Here is a 20,509-nt window from a genome sequence, read left to right as displayed (position 1 = left end):
TCCACCGGAAGTCTTAGTGCTGTTGCGTCTGACTTCATTTGATATGTCAGTTTGACAATCATGGGAGCTCACTGCCCTCCAGTGGACACCGTGGGTAACTGTAACACAGCATTATATTGCTTTTTTATTTCTCAGATTTAAGAGATTAAGATTAACAATATGTCAGTGGATATATAGATGGGATTACCAGAAGCATTGCAGTCTTCTGAGCGCCTTTCAGCAAATGAGTGAATGTGCAATCAATCACCTTCTGATCATTGTTTTCATGTTACTTGTAATTCAACATTGATCTACACCTCACTTGTCATATTATTTCAGCACCATTAAATTAAACATTAAGTTTATTGTGAGTTACGATTTCAGTTCTTGTCCTCATCGATCAATACTGCTGAATAGACAGAATGAGTCCACATCGCCATTTTGGAAACTAATTACAACCCATGCTTGTTATTTTTGCCATCTATATGATTTTTTAAAATTTAGATCCACTGAAATTAAATCAATCGAATACCTTATTTTTTGCAGGAAATATTGAAATGTCCATATATATATATATATATATATATATATATATATATATACATATATATATATATATATATATATATATATATATATATATATATATACATATATATATATATATATATATATATATATATATATATATATATATTATATGTATATATATATATATATATACTTCGGGGGACTGCCTGGGGCCCTTTTTTTACAAACAACCCATTTTGCACTTTTTTCCATTTACAAGGTCCAATAATAAACAGAGATCTCTACACCGTTTTGTTTGTACCCTTACCACACATTTTTCTGAGGATATTGATCTCAAAAACTACAATTCTCAAAAATATTTTACAGAACTTTGGTCTCAAATATCATATATATATATAAGATTTGAACAAAAAATAAATGGTAAACAAAATCCTCCATCTGATCTGACACAGAATGACCCGAAGAGTAAAATCATTCGCTGAATGCTGAAATCAATCATTATTTTTTACTTTCCATTCATCCAAGGCTGGATTACCAAAAAAATAATCACTATCTTGATACCAGACAATAATGTCAGGAACTCAAATGTACAAGAAATATAATAATAGTTACTGTAACTGTAACTTTAAGCAGACTAAAGTATAATAAAAGTCATTTTCGAGCAGTTAGAGTGAAAATAATAAACATATTTCAATATAAGTGTGATTGTCAAATACATGCTGGTCCGTTATTTGTATCATTATTATTGAGTAGCGGTAGCTCTGCTCTCATTAGCATGCTACGTCATTCCGGACACCGGAAGTGCGCCGTCTGTCCTCTAACATGATTGGTTACATCCTCAGTCTCTCGAGTGTGTTTTTCCAGCCAATCACTGACGACCTCCCGCAGCAGCGGTACGCCTCCTCCAGGCGCAATTCGCCCAGAAAACAGCGGATCTTCTTTTATTCTGCGGTTCACCGCGTTAACGTCCGCTTTCTATCTTCCGCGACTACGTGTGTGAACGCGCCCTGAACCCGCTTACAACATGCTCCCGATGCGGATCCGAAGCCGGCTGTGACAACGTTTGAAGCGGACCAAGTGGAAATGCCTCCCCGGAGCGCTGAACCTGTTCCACCCCGCACACAAAGCCTGTGAAGCAGGCCGTGTTTTTTCCCCTCACGCAGAGACGGCGCGCCGATGATGCTCAAAGATGTCGGGGAATCAGTACAAAGGCAACGAAGTCAGCTGCTGCATCAAATACTTCATTTTCGGATTCAACATCCTGTTCTGGGTGAGACGGTTTATTCTTTTATTGGTCTGCGCCTCTCACTGGTTCAGTTCGGTTATTATCGTGTCCACCGGCCAATAGGGAGGAAGGCCCCGATCATCAGCGCATCTTATCGTTCATATTCATAAATAGTCGGATCAATGCACGCGCGCCTTATTGCGGTTATATCGGTCCGGTGGAGCAGCTGCAGCCTCACAGCACACCGCTAATCGGCTTTTTGTAGCGAACTAATGACAGCTCAGCCTCGGTGTCCGGCTGCAGGCTTATCATTCATATCACACCCACGATGACAGCTCGAGCCATTTAGACATGACGTCATGCGTCTCAAGATGTGATGTCATTCACGTCAAACATATGGGAGACGCCAGACAATCTGTGAGGAAAGTCAGGTTTACAGGCCACCGAGAGACGTTCACGTGAATATAATCTGCATGTAAACTACCAGTTCATGTACTATCACAAAGTCACTGTACTATAATGTACAACAGGAGCGAAGCAGGGATTCTCCACAGCTATTCTTCAGCTGTTTTACTTGAACATGAATTAATAATCAGACGTGAGACAGATCAACTGTCTGTCCAACTTATAATCAATAAATCCACAAGTTCTTTCAGCTTTAATGTAAATACAAATAACATTTTATTTGATATATGTTGCATAAATAATAGGGGAGCGAGGGATCAGCTGAAATGAAATTGAATCAATTTAAATCATATTTTGAAAGTTTACATTTTTAAACTTGCAAATTGCCTACCAACAGTGATTTCCATTATTGATGTATCTGCTGATTAATTTCACAATGGACCAATTAATTACACGGTCAATAAAGCATCAGGAAACTGTGAAAAACATCCGTGACAATATCCCAATAATCCAAATCGTCACAGTTATTGAATTTAATATCATGGAAAACTAAACAAAGCTGCACATTTTCACTTTTGAAAACCTGGAACCGTCACATTTTTGCCATTTCGGGCCTTATTTTAATGTCACAGGCACACAGTGGTGGGTCTGTGGGTGCTTCAGTCCTAATCCTACTGTATTTCACACGTTGTAAATGGTTACATCATATCTTAGAGAGTGACACGCCGCAAGAATAAAGCATGAGCCACAGATTGTGTGGGTTTAAGTGAAGGAGGCTGTAACATGAGCTCCAGTGATGTGACTAAATCACCAGAGTGACAGCAGAGTGACACTGCTCCACAAACAGACTCTATTCTCAGAGCAACAACTTCCTTTGTGCTGCCAGTTTGTTCCTCTCCTCCTGAGCAAAGAGAATCAGGAGGTCAGGAAAATACCAAACTGCTTGTCCTGGTCTTTGACCTGCCGAAAAAGAGCTTAAGAAATAGCGTAAAGGATTGATCAATTATCAAAATAGTTGCCGATCAACTTTCTGTCAACCGATTGATCTACTGTTGCGGCTAAAAGTCAGAAAGCTCATCAATTACAAATCATTGAAGTGTACAGATGTGAAATGTGCAAGGTTGCAAACATGCCTATCCCTCTAGGAACGCTGACTCAGCAGTTAAAGAATTCACAATGCAACACAAAGTGATGAAGACCACAATACATAAATAATAAGAACAATGAATTGATTCGTAAAAGTATCATTAGAAGTGAAAGCTAAACAATAATACTGACTGCAGGTTTCAGGTGTGACAATGTAATGTGGAGGAAGACTTCATGTGAGGGTCAACATACTATGAAACATAAACAATAGAGCTATGACATCATCCTGAGAGAGAAATAAAGAGGATATGAGATGAAGCAGGCTCCCAGGGTCACAGTGGCCTCAGAGGCAACATGTCTGAACAACAAAGTGACTGACATGGTGTCACTGAGCATCAACCCGACTCTGCACTGATCTGACATGACTGTGGTGTTTTGCAGCTGCTGGGCATGGCCTTGGTTGCGATTGGACTGTGGGCATGGAGTGAGAAGGTAAGCAGAGATACACTGTTCTTATTCCTTCACTTCTGACATGCTGACAACTTCTCTTTTTTGCTGTGTGATGATAATAATATTTTCTTTTTTTCACATTATTGCTATTAAAAGCTGCACTAATTATTTTTTTTATTATGAAGATTATTTATGGAGGGAATTTGTACCTTTATTTGACAGATGACAGAAATGGGGGGGGTATGACATAACACAGGTCCCAAGGTTGGAATCAAACCCAGGTGCATGTGGTTCTATCTCTGTAACCACTCAGCTACCAAGGAGCTCCACTAATAATATAAATCTATTTGGATCAAACGACTGTGTGATGTGAGAGAAGCTGCTTGTGACAAACTCACAGAGAATCGCCACCGACTGCAGACAAAGTTAGCAGTTAGCTGACAAACGTTGGTTAGCTTCTAGCAGCTTGTTCTGCTGCCCCCTAGTGGGCAAAAAACAACAAGTACAGCTTTAAATCCCAGCCCAATGTTTGCAGAGTTTTATCCTTGAAATAATTGTGTTAAGTTTAAAACCGGCTTCAACTATCAAACTGAGTTTACAATGTATTTGCTGATGAAACCCAGGTGATATGAGTCAGACACATTTCTCTGAATCAGTTTATATTCCCAGCTGTAAATATAAATCGGTCTTAAAATGCTCCGTAAACCCTCGGTTGTTGTGTGAATCTGTGTTTCTGGTGGCTGCAGCAGCCTTCTTCATCCGACTATTTTGGTCCTGAAGGAGACGCAGCTGCTTGGCTCACAGTCTCTCTGCGTCTCTCCCCTCCAGGGGGTTCTGTCCAACATCTCGTCCATCACGGACCTGGGGGGGCTGGACCCAGTCTGGCTCTTCATGGTGGTCGGGGCGGTCATGTTCATCCTGGGCTTTGCGGGATGCATTGGAGCGCTGCGGGAAAACACCTTTCTACTCAAGTTTGTATGTTCCGTGAACATGAAGACCTTCCAATTTGCACCGTGCAGTGATGTATGATGGGTAAACTCACAGATCGCCGTCTGTCTTCCTGTCGTAGTTCTCCGTGTTTCTGGGGATCATCTTTTTCTTGGAGCTGACGACGGGAGTCCTGGCGTTCGTCTTTAAGGACTGGATTAAAGACCAGCTCAACCTGTTCATCAACAATAACATCCGGGCGTACCGCGACGACATCGATCTGCAGAACCTCATCGACTTCACTCAGGAATACGTACGTGTGCATTGACAGTTTACTCATGACCCTGGAAATGACTTATTGATATGTGTAACAGTACATTTACTCAAGAACTGTGCTTAAAGGTACACTGTGCCGGAATGTGTCGCTTACTGTTTGTAAACACAACATTCACAGCTAGCCCCTCCTCCTCAGCTCAACGAGAGAGAGAGAGAGAGAGAGAGAGAGAGAGAGAGAGAGAGAGAGAGAGAGAGAGAGAGAGAGAGAGAGAGAGAGAGCTGATCAGCTGGCAACCTCTGGTTCTGAAGAGTGAAGCTGATGCGGAAGTGTCTTAAAGCTGCATTCTCTCTACTGACCATCAGGGGGCGACTCCTCTGGTCGTATAGAAGTCTAGTCTAAAATGACTCTACTTCTCTCTTGATTTATTCCCTCAGTAAACATTGTAAACATGAGTTTATGGTCTCAATCTCTAGTTTACAGTCTTCTTCAATACAGCATGATGTTCATTTAGTACATTATGGTCCATTTAGAGTGAAACAGACCATAAAGCAGGGGATGATTTAGGGGCGGGGCTACACGCTGATTGACAGGTCGCTAACACTACCAGACCCGCTTACATGTACGCTCTACATCACTCCTCCACATTCCAAATATGATAGCCTCCGTTCATTGGTTGCAAAAAAAAAAAACAGGGCGACGGCCGTATTCAAGATGGCGACAACGAAATCGCCAAACTCTGGGCTTCAAAACGTCAGTCCACAAACCAATGAGTGACGTCGCCATGACTACGTGCTTATATACAGTCTATGAGTGCGGTGGTGGACGAGCGAGATAGCGAGTGAATGAAAAGAGGCGGGTTCGTTCAAAAGCACAAAGTCTACACATTGGTGTTCCAGAAATTCCTGCATAGTGTATATGAGGTACTTGTACTGTAGTTGAGGCAAATATTGTACTTTTTGCTGCTCAACATTTATCTGACAGTTAATTTATTCATACAAAATATAATCAACAAATACACCCTTTGCAGAAGCTGTGACTGCAGGATGCTTTAGCTGACGTAAAGGCTTTGCACTTTGATCTTCTCCCTCTGCATATGGAGGAAATGTGGAACTCCAACAACAGAACCCTGTTGACCTTCTTTTGTCTCGGTGTGACTTCAGTGGGAGTGCTGCGGTGCGTTCGGAGCGGACGACTGGAACCTGAACATCTATTTTAACTGCACTGATGGGAATCCCAGTCGAGAAAAGTGCGGCGTTCCCTTCTCTTGCTGCACCAAGGACCCGGCGGTACGAGCACTGAGCCAGCACCTAATGCCTGGCTCATTCTGACTTGCCTTTATGCCTTTTAACCCAATCCCATCTTTTTTTTTATACATTTGTCATTTGCTGCTGAACATCAGTGTCGTCATTGAGGTGGTTTAACGCCTTGTTTTCTGTCTCCAGGAGGATGTAATCAACACTCAGTGTGGATACGACATCCGAGCCAAACCAGTAAGTGACTCGTTCACTCTCACTCTTTCATTCTGAAGCTGCCCTTCTATTTTTTGATCCACTCAGAAAATGTCATGTTTCACCTCTCCTACTTGATTCCGTAGTTCTTTAGTGCTAGTTATAATACAAACAGTGACTTTGAAGGCAGGTCAAAGGTGGATTAAATCGCCATCATGCCTTAAAATGAAAGCTCTGACACATATTCATTTTAGAACTATTATCTCCAAAGATTTTTCTCCCAGGAAGAGTCTGATCATTTGGTTTTTCTTTTTTTTTCAAAGGCAGATGAAAAGATGCCAAACATAAAAATGTATTTGACGTCTTTGTGTTCAGAACAGAGCTGAACTATTGCAGTTTCTGGTCCTTAAACCAAAGCAGTCCTCACCAAGAACACATGCGATCCCTCTCTGTACAGGACGCCCTACACTTATGAAACCGATATCTTTTGTTAATCATTTCCATTTTTCATTTAGACATTTCAAATGGCAGATCTTTTTTTTTTTTTTCAAACCTGTGGAGGTGAAAATGTGAAGCTGATGACAGGAGGTTGTGTTGATCAGGACTCGGAGCAGAAGGACTACATCAACGTGAAGGGCTGCGTGCCGCAGTTTGAGAAGTGGCTGCAGGACAACCTCACCCTGGTGGCCGGGATCTTTATTGGAGTTGCACTACTGCAGGTCGGTTCCCTTCACATGTTCTCCCGTCATGATGACCCGGGAAAAACAAAAAGCATCATTCCATGTTACCCTTTTTTCAACGTCTTTCATCCACAGATTTTTGGGATTTGTTTGGCCCAAAACCTAGTGAGTGACATCGAAGCTGTGCGGGCGAGCTGGTGAGAAAATGATCTTTAATACTTCAGTTCATTATCTGCTGGGTGTTCATTCTACTCTCACAGTGTGCTATGGAGGCAAGAGTGAGCCACTGAATCATGAATTCATTAATGGTATAATTAAACACTGAATATTACAGAATGACTCCAAACACGCATATGAAATCGACACAATTAAAGTTCCTCGTAGTCGCTTTAAAGGTTGTGTTAGCAGTGTTCCACCTCATTAAATGAGGTGCAGATCTGATCCTCATGACCCCCGTTAAACAGCTGTCACACAGCAGCCGACCAGTTGTTGGCTTGTTGTTCATAACTCCATAAATTCACTTTCCATCTGCTCTTTTCCAGTTTCTTTACCTGATGCTGACGCAGCATTTCAATTCTAACAGGTAACCCCCTTTTTTTTTTTTTTTTTTTGCTGAAATTGAATTTGGCTATATACGTAAAATACACAATCTCATAAAAATGTTACATTTTGATTGGATTTTGTGTTGTCAGCTCGGGGTCTTTGAACACATCGCCGGGGGAGCATTCCGAGGACCTCGCCGATCTCCTGCACCGTTTTTCTTCACCGAACCAGCACCTTTTTTTCCAAGGCACTACTACGTGAAACGCTCTGTATATAACACTGTGTGAGTTGTTGGAGGCGAGGGTTAAACATGCACTACATGCAGGTCGCTCGGTTTTGACAGCGACGCGTAGAGTGTAGGAGTTTTGATACATCTTTTTGATAATAGATCGGTATTTTTCACTGTGGAAACGACGCTCCACTGCTAAACCCATCATGTAGGACTGTGACATAGTTGTGTTCCAGAAACCGATCGGCTCATTTCAAAGTTGAGTTCTCTCTCTCTCTCTCTCTCTCTCTCTCTCTCTCTCTCTTCCTCTCACATAATAAGGATTAGGATATGTGTGTGTGTGTGTGTGTTACAGCAGATTCCATACATTCCATCACAAGATGTATTTTACAATTTCAACAATCTAGTCAAAGACTTCATCTTCCAACTCCTTTTCTTTTCCAATTCTGGTAAAGCAGCTTATGTTTAGAAAACATTTCAAATTATAACTACATTTTTTGTAAATAGATATTTTGACATCTATGTCGATACAAAACATTTAAGACACGCCGTCTGTATGGTTGTTGGTTTCTAGGATTATTCCTTCTCTCAATAGCTCCCGTGAATGTATCCATTCGGAGCGCAGATCCACAGTCCTCGCTGAGAGTAAAATGCTTTCCAGAGTTCAAAGCTGAAGCTAATATGAGGCTTTAAAGTGTGTAGGATTTAGGATTTATTGCCAGAAATGGAATACAGTATTAATAATTATGTTTTCATTAGTGTATAATCACCTGAAACTAAGAATGGCTGTGTTTCCTAGAATGAGTCCTTTATGTCTACAAAGGCAGCAGGTCGTCTTGAGAGTCCGCCATGCTGCACCACCATGTTTCTACAGTAGCCCAGAACGGACAAACTAGACGCTGGCTGTAGAGAGAGCCTTTCACGTTACCTGAAGGCCACCGTAGGTCTACTACACAGGTTGAAGGGAGGGTTATTCCATTGGATGTAATCTGCAACTTCACCACTAGATGTCACTAGATCCTACACACTGGGCCTTTAACAGTCAGTGTTAGCCCGAATCAAGTAGCTTAGTCTGGTTCCAGCAACTGAAAACACCCCAAAGACAGATACACAGGCTGATTGGCTAACAGACTTCTAAAGGGATATTGTTTAGACAGGACCAATGATGTTAAGAGGGGTTTGAAAAATCCCAACTAATCTTTTCAATGAATAATTTGTCGAAAACATATTTACATTTCTCAAAGTAAAGAATTGAAAAAGTTAAGTTTTGGCATCTGTACCAAACCTAGCACTAGCACAGGCAGCCCGGTCCTGCTATCACCATGTTGAATACACTTACTGTAAGTCCCTTTGGATAAAAGCGTCTGCTAAATGACTGAAGTAATGTATCACATTATGTCCAATATGAAGTCTGACGGCTCTTCTGACAGTCCTGCGAGTTTAAGTTAACCCTTACATTTTGAATAATCTGGATCATTTTAAAACATGTTGAAGCTCTGATCCACGTGTGTCGCTGTAACCCACCCATCATTTCATTTCATATGTTGGTTATAACCGCGATACGGTTATGTTTCACAGTTTGGTGGTTCCAACACGAGGATCAAGTCATTTGTCTTAGACTTCTTCATATCGTGGGATGAGAACATGTTCAGTATTGTCTTAAACATTTCTGCCCTTACTTGAATGAAAACAAACCTGGCACGTGTCTCCAGCGGTCGTCTTTCACTGCCTGTATTGTGACGCACATCTGATCAGTCAACACGATGTTGAATGAACAATAATTGAAAACAGAATTATGAAATGGAAAGTGTTAGGATGTTGATTTCCCTCTGCGTTTCTTCCGATGGTTTATAGCGAGTATTTGCTCAAAGCATGCATCACTTGTTCTGTTTTGCAAAGTATTTGCAGTATTTTTCCAGTAAAGTATGTTCAGATTGATATTGTGGAGCTTGTACACTGAAAATGTGGAAGTGTTAAGCAACAAGGGATCAGTAGTGTTTTTGATACTGAAAATGTTTAGTACATTTGATCATAACGTCCCTGCTAGTTCTGCTATTGGACATTGAAAACATTCATTACTGCTGATGTGAGGCGTCCTACAGTCCTGTTCATCACCAGCTGCACCACTTCCACAGATTAATGATCACATGGAATCCCACAAACACTGTCATGTAACTACCTCCTCTAATGTCCTCGTCTCATGTCCTGTTGAAATTGGACTGGTTTTAATATCAATTAAAATGAATTAAAGTGACCAAAACAAATGGCATACATGAGTCTTTAAAGTGGTGTTTCTTCATCCAGAGTTTTGGCACCAAGAGCTCACCGGTTGGTTTGTGTGCTTCCCACACATCGTCTGTCAGTCGCTGCTGACAGAAACTAGTCTGCATTCGGCTTATTCTGAACAACTGGACTGATTGATGTTTAAACCATGTGCAAGTACGACTGTCACTGTTTCTTTGGTATATAAACTACAGCTAACGTTTGTACCGTGTGATTACTGGCCATCTGGGGGAATGAAGGTGCTGCAGTCATGTGACAAAGGCACGGAGAGAGTGAGACTGTCTACACTCCATGTAGTCCCATTGTAGATACAAACAACCAGAACCAGAACTACCGCCTCGTGGGTATAGCCTCTGCCAAGCAGACACGTTGCAGTTTACATCCACGTCTGTCCAAAATGTCAGGATTTTCTTCTGTCAGACATTTGTGCTAAATTGTCAGAATTATCATACGAATGCTTGAGTTATGGTGCAAAACAGGATTTGTGATGTCACTTTGACCAGCAAATTCTTAAATCTCAGAATCGTTGAGTTTTGTTTCAAATAGTTTTTATCCTACAATGGTACTTATAGACCGTCATAAAGATAAATACACACAGAAGGAGGCAGCGCAGTCATACAAAGTCGATGGAAAGATGTGAGAGGATGAGAACTTTTCACCTTTGAGGAAAAGAAATCCTGCACACCCCCAACTTACGACTGACTCATCAGAGAGAAAAGCAGAGGCGGTCCCAGTGTTGCTAGATATCAGGTGGGAATTCATTCCATGTGTCACTGCTTTAAGTTTAAACCTGATGTTCATAATAACATTTCATTTCAGACACGAGACCAAGCTACAGCAGGGATTGAAGACGTCACCAGCTATCATCTTTTAATTATCTGCTGAGTTACAATCCTCCAAATGTACAACTCATGACATTTACAACAAACACTTAAGTTTATAGGATTTTACGCAGTTACTATGGATACATCTCCACAGGCATGTGTCTTTAGAAAGAGCACAAATCTGATAAATAACCATTCACACCTTTGGGAAAAGAAAAAGCATGGGCCCAGACCAGGAAACAGGGTGATGTGTGAACATGCTGACGTGTTAGCAGAAATCCCTTCATCTAGAAGAAACCAACTGTGGTACATAGAGAGAGAGACCTGTGGTTAAATACAGTGACCGTTCAGAGTCAGCATTCACGCTTTGCTCCACAACACACACACACACACACACACACACACACACACACACACACACACACACACACACACACACACACACACACACACACACTTTATTTCATACGGAAGAATTACACTCCTGGTTTCCTTACAGCAAGTTTGTGATTATCTTTTGGGGCTCTATGGTGTGTTCTAACTGTCTCACAGGCTGTAGGGCTCCAGTCTACTTCCTGAACTCTTAGTCTCAGGTCTACTTTGACTTGAAAGTGTCTTGTTCTTGGCTGCTCTTCATAAATTACCCCACCATTTCATGCCCATCCAAAATACTCTTTTAAATTGATCTTCTCTTGATATTTCCGGAGCAAACAAGACGTTCATCTGAAAGCTTGGTACGCAAGGTGTCAAAGTGATCGGCAACTGATGGAGAGATGTTGGAGAGGCAATCTGCTCAATGACCTAAATGATGGGGAACAATTGAAAGGTAGGCGCAAAGTAACAACAACATGATCAATTCAAGTCAATACCATCCATGTGAAATCAAAGACATCTTTGATTCTACACGGTTTGTATTGATTTGAATGGAAGAGACCTTTCTTTTTCAGACTCAATTTAGGTACTTTGCATCTACCCCACATCCTCACCTCATAGGTCGCCAAGAAGGTTGGTGTGTATGTATTTACAACATCTTTTTGAAATGTCCAACTTTGGACTGACACGTATTATGACGGAGTTGGATCAGAGCTAACAGAGCTCCCTGTTGACAGTTAAACTTGTTACGCATTGAATTCTATTTCCAATTCCCTATGGTGGTCTGGACTTCACCTTGGCTGTACCCTCGGTCTTGGAGCTGAACTGGAGCGGACTGAAGGTAGACTTGACTACAGCTCTGTTCTCCACTACGTTTGCTTCACCTGGTTCTAACAGGATCCTCGTTCAGGGAAGGGGCAGAGTTCACTGTACAGCTGCTGGAGCAGAGGGAATGTGTTGGGACAACAGTGGAATTAAAAATGTGATAAAATCTCTCGATCCGAGCCGTAAACAACAAGTGCAAACAAAAGTGTACATGACTGGAGGTGTCAGTGGAGGAGGCCAGGCTGGACTTTTGGACTATGCGAGCGGCGGAGAGGTCAAATGAACGCTGTCACACCTTGAACAGGACTAAAACATGCACAGCTTCTAGACAATTTATACTTGAGCTACATGGGACACGACTTGGCACATCATGGATGGCTGCTTTTCTTAAAAATGAAGGAAAAAATCACAACAGGAAGTCTTTTTTTTTAGCTTTTTTGTGCACATTTTTTCACTGGTGGGTTACCGGTGGATGGTCTCACAGCTATGGTCGTAAAAGAGTGTCGTCTCTTATATATTGCGTTAGGCTGTTTATGGCGCCTCAGCTCCTGTGGAGCTACTTGTAGCAGAAGATGCATGCACAAGTAGAGGAGGGGACCAAGGTTGGACCGATGCAGGTAGACCAGGGAGTCTACGGTGTCCATTGAGTGTTTAAGGGGCGTGGCTTTGTTAAGGACCTGCTAACCTACCTAAATAAATCTCATTATTATGGCTTTCAGAGGAGAGTGTTGGTGTCCCACACAAGTCTAAAAACGGTCTCAGAGGCTTTTCCACCCTCTGGGGGATTTAATTCTCGGTGAATTGTTGAAATTCAAAATAAAATGACATTAGAAAATGCTCAGATTTCATGATTTGTATAATACATCCACATCAGTCTAACCCTGGTGGAGGTGGGCGGGGCAGAGACATGACCAGGCCTTGGCTGGCAGTTAACGCGACATGGTACCTTGGCACGTGACGATGGGGCACAAAGGGGAGAGCAGTCATGAGGTGTCACTGGGTGATTGGGTTGTCAGGCAGGCGTTTTGGGTGGATGGGTGTGGGCGGGGTCGGACAGTCATTTAGCTCTGGGCAGTTAATCGCTGCTCTGTGAGGGACGCCTGGTGGGAGACCGTTTTGTTTTCGTGGGCCCTCAGCTTGGACACCACATCGATGAACGCCAGGCTCTGGACCTCTTTGTGGAGGGGCTCTAAAGAGAGAGGGGGGGGTATCGTGAGTCCTCCAATACAAGTTGGTATTAAAGTACAATGGTACAGCGTGATGTCATACACACGTACTATGTTTATCAAGACAACAAATAAGCATAGTGGAGAACATATGACTTATGACATATGAACTCACTAACATATGATCAGCTAAGTTTAGAAAGGAGAATGAACCCTCAAAGAACTGGTGTTCAAATAAGCATCCAGTTCAATCACAGTGTGTCAGCTTCAGGCTTGGCCATTTTCTGGTTTGAGGTATGCTGTCACTGAAAGACTCAAATTTAAAGTCAATAACATTTATCAGATAGAAAGTGTCCTGTTTGTATTTACAGCAAATTAAAAAAGGAGCAAAAGAGAAAACAGGGAGGCTTCTTACTAAAATATGATCAAATCTACTTCTTAAGCAGGAAAATTAGGAATAAATGTCTGTCTCTAATAGAAGCCGATCTCTCCCATCACTATTTGAGAATTCATTAATTCAAGCTTTGCATTTGCATTCTTGTTTCAAAAAAGTAACTATTACCAGCAGCATCATCAATGTTAAATTCAAAAAAAGAACAGCATGGAAATAATGTCTAAATCTGCACCGTTTACTAGTCAGATTGGTTATTATGTGTTATTCTGTGGGTTTCATTTCAATAAAAAGGATTTGTATTTGTTGAAAGCATGTAGAGCCTCACCTGAGCCCATGACTGCACAGATGAGGATCATAGAGTTGTACTTGATCTCCGGTGCACTCCTTTCGTCTGACAGCAGCTTGTGAAGCACCGACACCAGGTTGGCTCCGACAAAGTCCTTCTCAGTTGCGACTGAAAACCAGAAAGGAAAGAGTCTCAGAGCCGAGTTCACTGAGGGGCTTTGCTAACCCTGCAGAAATAAGACAACACTGATGGAAAGGAGACGAGGAGTAGCTGACGTGTGGAACCGTAAACACAAATGAACCATAACTGAATTCATTTATATTTAGACTAATTCATTCTCACTCTTACCCAAATCCAGCGCTGCTATGAGACCCAAAGCCACCAGTGCCTCGTTCTGCATAATCATATGCTCACTAGTTGCCATGGTAACTAAGTGCTTGACTCCTCCTCCCTGGATGACAGTTCTGACGACTTCCTGAAAAAAAGAAAATCACTGTGATGTACTTCCAGAATGAATAACAACTCAGCGCCAGGATGTTGTGACATCAGTGGTGGGCCGTCAGGGCCAGCTAAGCCTTCTCTGCTGGCCTAAACAGAATCACAAAGTTATAGCTATTTTATAATTTAATAATTTTTCATAAATACACTACAAGTATTATAATTATTTTTCCCATTATCTTATTTTCTCATTGCACAGCTCCTGTCTTCCTCTGTTGCTCTGCTTCCAGTGCAGCTTGTTTAAGTAGAGCTCTTATCCAATCAGATTCAGCCTCTATGTCTCTATGTAAGGAGAGAGGCCCGTTAGGGAGACTTTGCAGTTTAAGTAAATGGGGACGATATTGTTGATTGTCATAGTGTTCAACCAATCAGATCTTTAGTTTGACATGTGAGTATTCTAGGTAGTCTACAAGTATGTCAGCATTAACAAGCAGCGTGATTGGTCAGTGGGCCAGCGTGACTGTTTTGACGCTGAAGCAGCTTTCAGAAGTTAGTATTCGTAGTAACAGTTCAAGTTGAAAGATATGTAAGAAGTTATGATATTGACATGACATTTTTTGCTTGGTGTAGATTCTTTCTTTTTTTCATAGCTTTGTTTTTTTTTAACACTCAATGGCTGAAGGAGGAGAAACGGATTTCTCCAGGAGGACATTTCAGGAAAAGCTGGACATCGTATCAAAGGGTCGGTCAAGCCCACAGCTAGCAGTCCTGACCCAGAGGGAAAAGGATTTGTATGAACGGTATTTCTGGCTGACAGCGTTGGAGAAGTGTTGCACATTTCATGGCTAAGAATGCGTATTATTGGCGACTGAGCGTCTTGGTGTTCTAACCTGAGGTGGCTAACCAAGGCAGTAACAAGACACCATAGCAGACAGGACACTCACAAGCTGCGGTGCTTTTGAAAACGTTTGCTGAGACCCGAGTGGATCTACAAGTCAACCAACACGTTCACAAGAGGACCTCTGGCTGGAACTGAACCACACCGATGTTCTGTAGAACCGCGTCATTAAACTCTGTATTAACAAAGAAAGGAGGATGGACTTTGTCTTTAAGTGAACAGCAGTGTGACACCATCATTTGTTACAGCCAGACTATATAACTTTTGACTTTTTGGTGAAATAAGACAATACTCCTCCACATTTGAATTCATAAGCAATAAACATGAACAGTTTCTCAATTGGATACACAGACTGCTACTGTAGCTTATGGCTGCTAATGTTAGCGCACTAACTTTAGAGACGACTCCTCTTTATTTGTGCTGCTGTTACATAGAGCTGTGTAACGGGAGTATCTGGTGATAGATAACATGGTACAGGGGTTACAATTATGGGTGCTATCGATTGGCCACCGATTATTAATGGCTATTTGTTCTAAGCAGTTTGATCGTTTGTCTCTGTAAAGGTCGATCAGATGACGCCGTAATCCTGAAGTGAAACGTCTACAATACTCATTTTCTTTTCTGCCTGCTGTTTCGTTCACTCCAAGAGCAACACAGGTGGGCAGACATGCAGGCGCACGCACACACACACACACGCACACGCACACACACGCACGCACGCACGCACGCACACACACACACACACACACACACACACACACACACACACACACACGCACACACACGCACACACACACACGCACGCACTCAGTCAGTCAGTCCTGGTGTCGTGGAGTTCTGCGGCCGTTTCGCCATCTGTCTGATCTATTTTTTCCCCAAGAGTGAATTTGGCAGAAAACAGACTGATAATCTATTAAATGATAGAGGTGTAAAGGATGTATTATAAAAGATATATGTTTATCTGATTTTGATAAATCATAAAAGGCATCCTATGCTTGTCAACCCCTTTGGATTAGTCATAATGTCCGGCACAATTTGAATTGTCTTAAAATAGGCTAAAATTAATCTTCTTTTTTTTAGCTGATCTCTCTTTGTGTGAACAGCAGCAAGCGGGAGAGTTAACCGTCTTCGGCCGCAATGATAATGATTCTGAAAGGCTAAACGGCAACATATATGGATTAAAGCTAACTATGTCGTGAGATAAAAACATGTTTTTCTCAATACATTTGGACTTTTTGACTTAAAATAGCTCTGTATGGAGTCATCATCACACCAGTCTGAAACAACCCTAAACAACCATATGAGCATTCATTTTGTTTCGTGAGGTCACAGTGACCTTTGACCACCCGATTCTAATCAATTCATCCAGTCCAGTCTAATGTTTAAGAGTCTAAGAGATTCCCTCCAGACGTTCCTGAGATGTCAGGCTCACGAGAACGGACCTGGCAGACGGACAGAAGAGGAGCAACCCGAACGCATCAAGCCTCCAGTCACAGCTATCAGCGGCGTGGACGCATAAAAAACACAACATGACAAGAGAAGGAGAAAAATGTGTTGTGCCGCCGTTAGCTGTAATGACCAAAATAAATATTCTGCTTCCCCTCACTATCACTGCCTGACATTATGAATCCATATTCAATGTATTCTGGGTCATATTTCCTCACCACGCACTTTTGTGTCACTGCATCTGAGGAAACGCTAGCTAGCTAACGGTGACGAAACACATTCGTCTACCTGATGATGTGTCTTGATTGGTCTCTGAAATTATGTATTTTTATTGGATGTTTTCTATTAGTGTGAATTCTTGAACACATTTAAATGACTAAAAATAACTAGGTCTGAATTTTACCCAAACGATGAATTGAATTTAATCTACGGTAGACGGAACAGGAATAATAATGGTTCCTAAAGACTTTATTCCGGACCTTGGACTTGCTGTGTCGAATGAGGGCCGACAGCAGCCTGTTGGACTCGCCCATCACCCCTGCGTGATCTTTGGCTTCACACCACTCCACTAGCCTCTCCACTAGCTTCCCATTGGTTCCCAGCTGGTCTGCGGCTTCAGCTGAAACGACACACACACAGATTACTGTCATTTAATCAGGTGTTCCGATTTTTTTTATTTCTGATCATTTGTACCCAGATATACCCAACTGCGTTTCATTTGGTTTGGTCTTTTTGGAAAAAGTCTTGAGCAGCAGTCAGCATATTTCTGTGTCTTCATGAATCACAACTGAGGCTGAAAATAATCTTTTGATTATCACAACACAGCTTGAATAGAGCTGACGGAGAACCACTCATGCTTTGCTCGAAACATCTTTCACAGGGAAAAAGATAGAAGCGATCAAATCTCTACCTTGTGTATCGATGAGCATGCGTAACGTCCCCAGGAGTTTAAACTGGACTGGAGGCATCTCTGATTGCAAAAACTTCAACACCACGTCTGCTACTCCAGCTGACAGCATCTTGGATTTGTTTACCACTGGAGAAAGGAAACAAGGCACAAGAAACACAGAAGCAATCAAGAAAGATATTCATTGATATCAACTATTCTTTGTAGTTAGCAAATGTCTTATATTATTTGTCTTATGGGAAAACACATCTCTTTAACCAAGAATAGTCTTCTCAACTGTTTAGTAGAGCTGATTTAAAGCTGTGATATCTTGTTAAAAGTGAACTGTACTTAACTCAACCTGATGTAGCCGTGTAAGTATGAGAGTAAGATATACAGCAAGCAGCACTATGTTTTCAGATCCAGAACTTATGATCAACAACAAAAGTGAAGAATACTCACCTGTGGATGTTCTGCATCAAAACTATTCATACTGGCAGCAATGCAAAATTCTGACAACTGCAGCACTTTTTCAATAAAGGATTCCAATAGATTCACGCAGGCAGAGGATCCGTCTGAAGTGAACCGTTGTTTCTACCGTGAGCTATATTATTTCATTTTTTTACGCAGTGTATATATCTAGGGCTTTTATTGTGAAAGGTAAGAACGGAAGGAATGGATCTGGTCTGCGCTGCCTTTGTCAAGGTTGAAAGGAGGAATAAAGTTGTACACCATAGTGTAGGTATTGAATGTGTCCGTTCCACATGGCGACACAAAAGTTGGCGGCTCATAGCTAACGCTTCTCACAGGGCTAACGGCACACGCTACGGCTAACGTGTTTACCTGAGGGAGAACCGGAAGGTGGGTCATTAGTATATAAAACCCGGAAATAAGAATCGTTGCATTTCTCGTTAGCTTAGAATTAGTTAATTCATTTATATCCACTTCATGTCTACATGTTTCCACATAAGCCCAGAATGGACATCTGGATGGACTTTTTTTCTTTTTTTTTAAACCGGGCTGGTGTGGATATGATTCGACTGTTTATCACTTTGGAGGCTGCAGTTAGTGCTGTTGAACTGTATTGTGTTATATACAAAGGTGCTGCTGTAATTTAGTCCAGTCTATTTGATATAAATGGGGTGGCCAAAATAATAGAAACAGTTGTCAGTATAACAGGTAGCAGGCACACAGACTCTAGAGCCAGTGAAGAACAACGGTAACGTAACCCTCTCAATGAGACGGAGGACCACTTGTACCCAGTCAGACGGGTCCTGGGTCAGGTCTTTTTACTAGGAACCAAGTGGACCTTTGAAGACCTCTAGATGAGATAGGTCCCTGGTGTGTGTGCGCAAGTTCCTCACCAGGTATGGCCAGGTTCCGCAGGGCGCTCAGTGCTGCATGCTGAACGGTGACGTTGCCTTCCTCAACGTGCCGATCCAACAGCTCCAGAAGCTTCTGCACGATGCCAGTGTCCACCATGTGGATGCAATTCCCATCTACACTCAGAAATGAAAACACAAGAGCGGATACCTTGATGCTGTGTCAGATCCTGACCGGTGCTGGGTCTCACAGTTCAATTACTGTCACAGTTTTATATTTAAACATCCTGAATGTGGTTTGATTGTGCAATCATTATTCACCAATTCATCTTTAAGTCAGACTTACCATTGCGAGCAAAATTGGCAATGGCCAGAGCCCCAGCGAGCTGCAGCTGGTGGTTATGAGATGGAATCCAGGACAGGACCCTCTGGAAGACGCTGCCCTTTCCTCCCTCAAACAGCTTCTGCATGGACTCATCTACACAACAGAGGGAAGACAGGTTACTGTATGTCACTGACAGGGTCCGTGGGTAGCAATGAATAACCTCGTAGAAAACATTTGGTCATTCTGTGTTATAAAGGCAACGAGGGCTTTATTTACACTGGGGACGGGGGGGACATGTCCCCTTCTCTTTTATAGCTTCATGTTCTTTTACTCAAGTATTTGTGAATATTGTCCTCTGTCCTGCACACTACATTCAGTGTCTGCACAGGAACAAAGAGGACAGCCTTCCAGCATTAGTGGATGATTTTAATGCTTAATCGCTCATTCGATGTGTGAACTGTGTCATTCCAGTATGTATATTTAGAACACACCATGTTCAGGTCTAATCCACTGCAATAAAATATTTACATAAAAGGTTGAATTATTAATACTTAAGATCAGTGCTGGGCAGAAGACTGTGTGCATCTATATTGTGTAGGTTCTATTTTCTGTCCATAAGTGTAGTCACTGAGGGGATGATGATGACCTTGTATCCATCTTGCAGCAGTAAGTAGTTTGAAGTAAGTATGAATGTTTAATGACTGTTGCACAAGGTTCTTTTACCATTCCTGTAAAATTTGCTAGAGGCATTGAGAAATAGAAGTTTGAACACACTGAAGTTTTGAAGGTTTTTATTTCAGCCTGAATATTTTTTTGCAAACAGATGCCTGCCGATGACTATAGCTGTCATAGCTGGGACTTATTAGCTGGAAAACACAATGGGACCACAGCATGAAGCCTTACCCAGCCCAAGTTCCAATTTGATAACAATACCACAGAAAATGAATATTTTACAGGTTTTTTTAAGGCTATGTCTAGACGTTTTCCAACGACTCCAAAGGACCCTTGTAACCATAGTGACATACCTAGGCTAAAAAGGCTAAACCAGTGGTTCTCAACTGGTCTGGCTGCGGGACCCACCATCACCTCTTAATGATCAGCCAGGACCCAAATTTTCAACTTCTGAAATATATTTAATGAAAAGATGGAGCAGTTTGAACCGGAGCTGAAGATGTCCTCTGCAGTCGTAGTAGTAGGAGCTCTCTGGTTCCTGTCAGTCCTCGTCCCACATGTTTCACTAAACCAGTAAAACTGATTGTTTGTT

The 20,509-nt window shown here is 41.9% G+C and overlaps 2 protein-coding genes across 3 annotated transcripts in view; one reads left to right on the top strand and one right to left on the bottom strand.

Annotated features, from left to right (window-relative positions):
- The first annotated feature begins 1,393 nt into the window (after nt 1–1,393).
- tspan5a (tetraspanin 5a) lies at nt 1,394–10,051 on the top strand. Its single transcript, XM_068713728.1, has 10 exons — nt 1,394–1,780; nt 3,668–3,718; nt 4,505–4,651; nt 4,746–4,916; nt 6,041–6,166; nt 6,323–6,370; nt 6,931–7,047; nt 7,144–7,205; nt 7,551–7,591; nt 7,701–10,051. Exons 1-9 carry the CDS (start codon nt 1,700–1,702, stop codon nt 7,561–7,563), a joined length of 816 nt encoding a protein of 271 aa, XP_068569829.1. The 5' UTR covers nt 1,394–1,699; the 3' UTR covers nt 7,564–7,591; nt 7,701–10,051.
- Nucleotides 10,052–10,890: 839 nt separating this feature from the next.
- Nucleotides 10,891–20,509, bottom strand: part of rap1gds1 (RAP1, GTP-GDP dissociation stimulator 1) — a 32,368-nt gene continuing 22,749 nt past the window's right edge. For both annotated transcript variants that reach the window (XM_068713726.1, XM_068713727.1), the window contains 7 exons: nt 19,267–19,398; nt 18,963–19,097; nt 17,623–17,748; nt 17,192–17,331; nt 14,279–14,405; nt 13,970–14,098; nt 10,891–13,273 (listed from right to left, as the gene is read on the bottom strand). In XM_068713726.1, the coding sequence (XP_068569827.1) occupies nt 13,146–13,273; nt 13,970–14,098; nt 14,279–14,405; nt 17,192–17,331; nt 17,623–17,748; nt 18,963–19,097; nt 19,267–19,398 (917 nt within the window). In that variant the 3' untranslated portion in view covers nt 10,891–13,145. The remainder of the gene's footprint in view (nt 13,274–13,969; nt 14,099–14,278; nt 14,406–17,191; nt 17,332–17,622; nt 17,749–18,962; nt 19,098–19,266; nt 19,399–20,509) is intronic.

Source organism: Cebidichthys violaceus, unplaced genomic scaffold (genome assembly GCF_023349555.1).
Source record: "Cebidichthys violaceus isolate CVI_PGR_0920_01 unplaced genomic scaffold, fCebVio1.0.p SCAF_19, whole genome shotgun sequence".
NCBI lineage: Eukaryota > Metazoa > Chordata > Actinopteri > Perciformes > Stichaeidae > Cebidichthys > Cebidichthys violaceus.
The sequence above is the reverse complement of the archived record's forward strand: the minus strand, read 5'-3'. Positions and strand labels throughout refer to the sequence as shown.